At 43.7% G+C, this 8,943-nt stretch overlaps 1 protein-coding gene across 1 annotated transcript in view; it reads left to right on the top strand.

The window, feature by feature from the left end:
- The first annotated feature begins 2,856 nt into the window (after positions 1-2,856).
- The window catches only part of LOC110308537, a 58,243-nt gene continuing 52,156 nt past the window's right edge, over positions 2,857-8,943 (top strand). Inside the window, 1 exon segment of the mRNA XM_029468233.1 lies at positions 2,857-3,174. Coding sequence (XP_029324093.1) covers positions 3,139-3,174 — 36 coding nt within the window. The 5' untranslated portion in view covers positions 2,857-3,138.

Below are 8,943 nucleotides of genomic sequence, written 5' to 3'. Positions count from 1 at the left end.
GGGGGAAGTTCCATGGGAGCTTTCTGAAAAGAAGGTATATTCTTTCGGTTTGGGGAGAGAGGTTCTGTAGATACCCTCCAGGTCGATTTGGTCTAATGTTTGTCAGTGATGGTGTTTTTGTGTTTAGCTATTGGCTGGATAACCTGACAATTGGTGAGAATGGGGTATTGAACTCTCCAATGAGGTTAGGGCCAATGTGGTATTATGCTGGTAATGTTTCTCTTACAGACGTGAGTGTTCTTGCATTTGTGATGTGGATGTTAAGAATTGAAACATCATCTTTGTGGATCTTTCCTTTGATGAGTTTAAACTGTCCCTCCCTGTTTGGTTAGTTTGATTTTGATTAATTTTGGTTTGAATTCTATTTTGGACATGTGAGAATAGCTATACCAGCTTACATCTGAGGTCCATTTGCTTGGAAATTATTTTTATAAGACATTTCTCTGTGGTGATAGCTGAAGTTTAAGTGTGTTTCTTATAGGTCACAGGATGGTCTTTTTCCCTTGCATCCATTCAGTCAGTCTACGTATTTTATTGAGAACATAGTCTTGTCTATTTCCTGAGGAACTGATTCTAATCTTTAGTGGTTTGATTATTGTATGACAAGGAGACAGTGCTAGTTTGAACATGCTTGGTCCATGGGAAGTGGTACTGTTAGTAGGTATGGCTTCATTTGAGATATAGTCTTGCTACAGGAAGCATGTCAGGAGGTGTTGTTTGGATATCTCATATATGTGGTTGAGTCTGCCCAGTGTGACCCAGAGCCTCTTCCTTGCTGTATGCAGAAGACAGACCCCTTCTGCTGCCTACAGATAAAAATGTAGACCTCTCATTTCTGCCTAAACCTTACCATGCTTTCTACCATGATGATATTGAACTGACTCTCTGAAAATGTAAGCCAGTTCCAAGTAAATGTTTTCTTTCATAAAGGCTTATCCCTGACTAGCTTACAAGTAAAAGAGGCTCAGACTTGAGGTTATTTCATCAGGCTTTGACAACTACTGGGGTTCAACCTCTAATTTACTCTTCTTCTAACAGCTTTCTTGGCTACCTTCCCAGTGGTGTACTTCAGATACTTAAAGTTTCTCCCAGCCATGTACCCCCCCACATGGCAGCTCTTCCTCTTCACCAATTCTTCCTCCTTTTCCTGGCCTCTTTTCCTTCCCTCCCTTCTCCACCCCATACCAGGTAACTCAAAAGCCACCTGCCTCTAGTCCTTCCAGTAATAGGCTGTACCCAATTTGATGTAATTAATAGTTTTCAATCAAGGAACAAGGTTTGCACAACAGAACCTTTTAAATGTAAGAGGTCCATGGTAAGCTTAGACCTTCGATTTTAGAATTTAGTATTACAATACATAGCACTATACCAAACCTCAGCACATACACATATTGGAAAACTAACTATGCTCAGAAATGTTAAGTCCTTGTGGATTCTGACAATGCCCTTCACTGCACCCTTCAGGGGGAGGACAGACCACTCATGACCTCATTCTAAAAGACATGCCAATCAAAAGTCCATGTGAATGTACTGCTTGTTGACTCTAGTTTTTCTAAGTTGAGGAATCTGTTCTGATCCCTAGGCAAACACACTCCCTAGAGAAGAATTGGATAGGGATTTCGCACAGTCTCTGCTCTGAAACAGCTTGCATTTGAACTATTGTGCCTCAGGGAAGTATGAAGTCTTTTCTGTAATGCCATTTGTAACTTTAACTCAAGCATGAACTACACAGGAATAAACCTTCCCACAAAGAGATGGAATTCTCAATACTCCAAAATTTCAGTCTAACTTCTTTAATACATCGACCTCATTTTACAGTGATATGAACATATTTCTGTTACCTTTGTATTCCAGGAGGAACTATCTCAGTGTTCTGCTTAGGAGAAGTGAGGGAAGTGCAAGGCAGCTACCAGTAATGTTTAAGTATTATCAAATGTGAATGATGACAGGATCAGTGGAGACAGGAAAGTCAATAAGAAACATCAAACCAAACAGAGAGGGAAATCGAAGAGCCGGTACACAGACCACTGTGATCCTAGGAGCTCTGCCCCTCCTCTTGGGAGAGATTCACAGGAGGAAAGCAAGTGCTCAGAAAACACTTGGTGACTCACATTGATTTCCAATTCTGTCTTAAGTACCTGGGATGGTTTCGATAGCATCTTAAAGAGATAATGCCCACTACTACATTAACTTCCTGCTTTCATATTTTAAGTAAACCATGAAAGCATGAATTTTCCAATCGGTAGTAATATTCCATAAGTCGATCTGTGCTAAACCAAGCAACCAACCAACCAAACAAACAAAAGACCGGAGCTTTAAAATCACAAAGTTTTAGCAGAGATAACAAGGAAATGAGATAAACATTACTGTGAAAGGATCAGCTAACATCAAGTTCTGTGACCAAAGACTTTTTTTTTTATTTATTTTTTTATTAGGTATTTTCCTCGTTTACATTTTCAATGCTATCCCAAAAGTCCCCCCATACCCACCCACCCCCAATCCCCTACCCACCCACTCCCCCTTTTTGGCTCTGAGGTTCCCCTGTACTGGGGTATATAAAGTTTGCAAGTCCAATGCACCTCTCTTTGCAGTGATGGCCGACTAGGCCATCTTTTGATACAGATTGCATACACTAGCAAGATTTTGGTGAAAGGACCCAGATATAGCTGTCTCTTGTGAGACTATGCGGGGGGCCTAGCGAACACAGAAGTGGATGATCACAGTCAGCTATTGGATGGATCACACGGCCCCCCAAGGGAGGAGCTAGAGAAATTACCCAAGGAGCTAAAGGGAACTGCAAACCTATAGGTGGAACAACAATATGAACTAACCATTACCCCGGAGCTCTTGTCTCTAAGACTTTTTTAAAAGCCCAATTTCCCTGTGATTGCCCACGTGCTGCAGCCTGGTTTTTTCCAATTTCAGCTGCCCACAGATGGGCTGCAAGGCAGGCAATGCACACGATCTCTTCCTTGGGTCCCTGTAAGTCCTTCCATCTGACTTGTGGGAAGTGTAGTCCCGGGTCCTGTGACGTCATCAGAAAGGGCCGCCGGAATCGAACTTCCTTATTCTTTCTTCAAACTTCATTCCTCAAATGTATGCAGTTGTCCTGCTCAGCGCTGCATCTGGATTTCTGACATGGAGGTTGGTGCAGGGAGCAGCGCCATCTTTCAGGTCTGAGGGGCTGTGCAGGGTGGCAGGTAGGGCAAGGAGGGAGCTGGCTCGGGCTTGTTGTGAGGCAGGAAGCTGCTGACCTGGAGATGCTGTGCTGACCTAAGCTGGGCCGCTGCGCCTGGGCACAGGTTTGAAGGGGAGACGGTTGAAAACAACAGGATGGCAAGGGCAGGCTGGGTCTGCTGACTGCCTGTTCTGAGATGCTGACGGGAGCGCACTCATCTTTACCTAGCTGGCCCGTTCTCACGTGACTGTAGTCAGATTCTCAGGACATTCAGAGCACTTGGACATGTAGCGCCCTCTGTATGTTATGTCCAGGAGACTACTGGTTTGAGCTCAAACCGCTTCCTAAAGTTACTAGTGTCCAAGGAGCAAGAATCCTGTGAGGGAGGACAAACTGTTGTGTGGGATGTTAGTTCCTGTTCCTTTGGAATGAATTGTTAGACTCATGGATGCCCTGATTCAAATAAGATTTTCTAATAGACAGACACCTTTGTGACCTGAATGCGACAATACATGGCTATAAAACCACAAAATAATCTTGTAGTTGGTATGAACCAGTGTTTGCACAATCCAAATAAATAGGATTTTACACTAAATATTAAACATCACTAGACAATAATACCTCAACAGTTCTGAGTATGTGTTGTGTCCAAAATTTGGACTCCTTTTCAGACGTGAAAGACGACTTAATGTGATAAGAGATCGCAGGATGGGGCTGGAAAGTCTGAAAGGGAAGCGGGAAATGGCTCTGCTCATCTGCCAGGCTCTGTGCATTGCTCTGTAATCTGCCAGGCTCTGTGCATTGCTCTGTAATCTGCCAGGNCTGCCAGGCTCTGTGCATTGCTCTGTAATCTGCCAGGCTCTGTGCATTGCTCTGTAATCTGCCAGGGTCTGTACATTGCTCTCTAATCTGCCAGGGTCTGTACATTGCTCTCTAATCTGCCAGGGTCTGTACATTGTTTTCTCTTCATGTGCTTTTCTTCTTTGTGTTCAAGTTATCAGCAGTGTCTGAACTCTCTTAAATTTTCCTTTGTCCCTCAATGTGACATTCAGGTTTACTGGCGCACCCTTAATAGTTTTAGAAAGAATTCTCCAAGTTTTTCAACTGTATTTGAAAAGCTGTGAGATAGGGGTGGAGAGATGGCTTAGTGGTTAAGAGCACTGGCTGGTCTTCCAGAGGTCATGAGTTTAATTGCCACCAATCACTTGGTGCTCCCAACCATCTATAATTGGATCTGATGTTCTATTCTTGTATGTAAGCAAAAGAATGCTCATATAAATAAATAAATAAATATTTTGAAAAGCTGTAAGATAAATTTCAAAAGCCGTAGCACACTTGGGGTCTTATGATTTACACATAGTAGGTTTATGTTCATGCAAAAATGCACAGTTCTTCTCTTGAAGGGTTAAAAAAATAGTTTAGTCCAGACTATTTGAGTAGGCATGATCTGAGAACATAGATTTAGTTTAAACCAAATTCCATACTCCAACATGGAATCAGTTTCATGGTTGTACAGAACAAATAATGTTATTGACCAAGGAAAATTTAAAATGCATTGATGTGAGTCTGATGGAGGCATGCACTATGAGACTTTGGAGATATTTTCAATGTCTAAGATACAATCTGATGAGATTTAAGCTTTTGGATTGATAGAAGCTCATGTTCTGCCTAGTTAGTGGATTCTGGGAGGTTTTTATCTATTGTCACAAGCTGTGTGGCCCACTACAGAGTGAGACAAGGACTGACTGTCCCTGAAGGTAAAACCAGCCCAAGGTAAGACAGCTAACCCTGAACCTGCAGAATTCCAGGCTCTGCCCCTCAGTGAACTTCCACGTGGGCCATCAGACTCTGCACCCACAGACTCCTTACAAGAGTTTTGCATTCACAGAATACACACAGGTATTTGTGTGTGTGTGTGTGTGTGTGTGTGTGTGTGTGTGTGTGTGTGTGAGTATGTGTTTTCAGAATTTCTCCTCCACAGCCCCTCCCCCTATCTCAGGTGATCTTGCTTATATTATCACTCTTCAGTCAAACCAAGGGTTTTTGAACCAGACTGGAACCTGACTTACAGCATTCAAGTCTACATTCAGGAAGCATGGGCTTCGGACCACCTTGTCCTATCTACTGGAATTTTCAATGAGTTTGCAACCATATCTAGAACAAATAAACATTTCCTAGTTAATGATGCTAATCGGTAGGAAAAATGTAACAGTATATGAAGTCTGGAATCACATGCTACCTTGTACACCAAAACACATTCCTTAAAACATAGATAGGGTACAGCAGGGTGCTCATATATAAACTTACAGGCACCAAATAGTCGTATATTTTGTATTAATCAGCCCTATGATAGGAAAGTGAGCTAAAGCCTATTGTGTGATTCATCTCTGTGTTTTGGGGAGGAGTCAGGGATCCTGGAGTTCAAAGTCATCCTCTCCTTCATAGCCAACTCAAGTGAGCCTAAGCTACATGAGACTCCTTGTTTTTAAAAGACTTTTAAAGCATACTGTATTGGTTGTTGTAATTACTTCTGTTGCTCTCAGTTCTGGGCACCAGTGACCTGACAGGAATCCATCCACTTGATATCTTCCTAATCCTAAAACCTTACCAATCTAGTAGTTCACTAGCTTCCTTTTGTTAATGACTTGTGTTGAAGATCAGGATCCTGCTTACATTTACTGTGCAAGGGGCTAGGGTGGGGCATTCTCTCTGTCTTGCTTGACTAGCAGGGAATGTTAGCTTTCTTTGTGTTCTGACTGTTCTCTGTTATTTTCTGTCCTGACCCCATGGGACTGTCTGACTTTCCCTGAAAGTTTTCAGAACATCTGACTCTGCCAATGGAAATGACAACTGCATCTACCTCTGACCTTCACATGTGGTATCACAGCCATCCAGTCAGTAATCTGTCAACGTGGGGTTCCTTCCTCTTCCTCAGGGAGGAGTCCAGTCTCCTATGCTTGCAGTCCTGCCGTTTTCCTCAAAGGCTCTTTTCATTTCATCCTAATGTTACCGTGAGCAATGGTATGAATGAACGACTCACTGATTTTAACAGACTCAGGCAGGAACCGTGTCATGTTAGACAGGTCGTTCTGGGAAACTCTGAAGGGTTCTGTGTTGGGTGATGTCATTCAGTTCCTGGTCTGGGCTGTGTGCATGTCAAGAGGCCACGAAAAAAATGCAGAAACCTCATTTGTACTGATTTTGATGGGCATCAAAAGAAGGAATACACCTGAGAAGCACAGGTCGTTGTCATTTTCTGCCTTTAAAATATGTCTGTCAGTGAGTTCAAGGACACTTTTCTTTCTTCTTTCTTGTCCATTCATTTGTGTATTTAGCTACTTTTCATCCCAATCGAAGCNCCCCCCCCCNCCCCCCCCGCCAGTCTTCTCCCAGGGCTCCCTCCCATTGCCCCTCTCCCCGTGCACCACATCCTTCCTCCCCGACCAACCCCCACTGGCACATGAAGTTACTGAAGGAGTAGACACATACCTTTCCAATGAAGCTAGATGAGGCAGCCCAGATCAGGACTCAGGCTCCACTGTCCTGAAACAGGGTCAGGGATAACCTCAACTTCAGTCTTTGGGAGATCCATATGAAGGCCAACGGCCTTTGTGCTACATATGTGGGAGGTGAGCTGGTGGGTCTAGTCCATGTATGCTCTGTGATTGGTGGTTCCCTTTCTGGAAATCCACAAGGGTCCAGGTTAGTAGTTGACTCCGTTAGTCTTTTGGGGAGTCCCTACCCTCTCGCAATCACACAATTCTTTCCCCAACTCTTCTACAATACTCCCTCAGCTCTGGCTAATAATGTTGGACTGTAGGTCTCTGCATCTGTTTCAGAGAGCCGCTGGATGGGTCCTCTCAGAGGACAGCTAAAACAGGCTTGTCTGGAAGCCTAACAGAGTTATCAGGGATAGTTCTTATCCATGGACAGGGTTTCACATTGGGCCCATCATTAGTTGGCTATTTCCTCAGTCTCTGTTCCATCTTTGTCCATGCACTTTTTGTAGGCAGGACACATTTTGAGTTGAAGGTTTTATGGTTGGATTGGCATCCTCATCTCTCCACTGGGAGTCCTGCCTGGCTACAGGAAGTAACCATTTTAGGTTCCATCTTCCCTAATGTTAGGAGTCTCAAGTAGTGTCACCCCTATATGCTCCCAGGATCCTCTCCCATCCCAGATCTCCAGCATATCACATAAATGATCCCCTTCCTCAACCTGGCCCACCACCAAATTTTATTCACTCTTTTGGCCCTCTCTCCCAGGCTTTCCCTACACCTGATCCTTCATCCCCATATCCTTCCCAATTCCCTTCCCCTCCCACCTTCATCCCTCCATTCACTTCTGATGACTAATTCCATTCTGAGTGAGAATCAAGCATCCTCCATTGGGCCCTCCTTTTGATTTAGTGTCTCTAGTTCTTTGAATTGTATCATGGGTATCTTTGTAGCTAATATCCACTTATAAGTGAGTATATATTATGCATATCATTTTTGTTCTGGGCTATGTCACTCAGGAAGATGAAGTGCAAGTTCTACTTCAGTTGTGTCATGTAATGTTTTGCTGGAAGCTCTTGTCAGAGGGCATGTGATGTTTTGCTGAGAGCAGATGCTTGAGAAGCTGGGTGATATTTAGAAAGAAGATAAATAGAACCCCACAGACAGTGAGAGGGCGCTTCTGCATTGATAGGACCTGCAAAGCTCTGCTGCTCTTCACTACATAAAGGATAAATCACCAAAGAACTTCTGTTGGATTTTGGCTGCTTCCTCTGTTTCATATGAATTCAGTGGTTCCTTGTGCTTTCTGTTGGATCTTACTACCTGTCCTGATTCATGCTTGATGTTTTGTAATTGGACCGGACTACTGTCTTAGTCAGGGTTTCTATTCCTGCACAAACATCATGACCAAGAAGCAAGTGGGGGAGGAAAGGGTTTATTCGCCTTACACTTCCATACTGCTGTTCATCACCAAGGAAGTCAGGACTGAAACTCAAGCAGGTCAAGGAGCAGCAGCTGATGCAGCGACCATGGAGGGATGTTCCTTACTGGCTTACTTCCCCTGGCTTGCTCAGCCTGCTCTCTTATGAAACCAAGATTACCAGCCCAGAGATGGTCCCACTCACAAGGGGCCTTTCCCCTTTGATTACTAATTGAGAAAATGCCTTACCGTTAGATCTCATGGAGGCATTTCCTCAACTGAAGCTCCTTTTTCTGTGATAACTCTACCTGTGTCAAGTTGTCACAAAACTAGCCAATACAATTGACCCCTTGTTAACTTGACACACAAACACATTACTAGTAAGCCTCAACCCTTAATTTCTTATTTATCCCCAAGTTCTAAACAACTTTAACAGTCAATTGCTTTAAAATGTCCAATATCTTTTGTGATCCAAAGTCTTTTTACAATTAAAATTCTCTTAACTGTGGGCTCCACTAAAATAGTTTCTTCCTTCAAGAGGGAAAATATCAGGGCACAGTCACAATCAAAAGCAAAAATTAATCTCTAACCATCCAATGTCTGGGATCCAACTCACGATCTTCTGGGCTCCTCCAAGGGCTTGGGTCACTTCTCCAGCCATGCCCTATGTAGCTCACACGTCGTCATCCAGGCTCCAGATGCCTGTACTCCACTGTTGCTGTTCTTGGTGGTCATCTCATGGTAGTGGCATCTCCAAAACATTGCATGACCACTCAAGTCCTGAGCCGTCAATTGCAACTGAGGCTGCACCTTCACCAATGGCCTTCCATGGCCTCTCACAGTGCCGA

This window comes from Mus caroli, chromosome 13 (assembly GCF_900094665.2).
Source record: "Mus caroli chromosome 13, CAROLI_EIJ_v1.1, whole genome shotgun sequence".
NCBI classification, from domain to species: Eukaryota; Metazoa; Chordata; class Mammalia; order Rodentia; family Muridae; genus Mus; species Mus caroli.
This window is presented reverse-complemented; position numbering and strand designations above follow the sequence as displayed.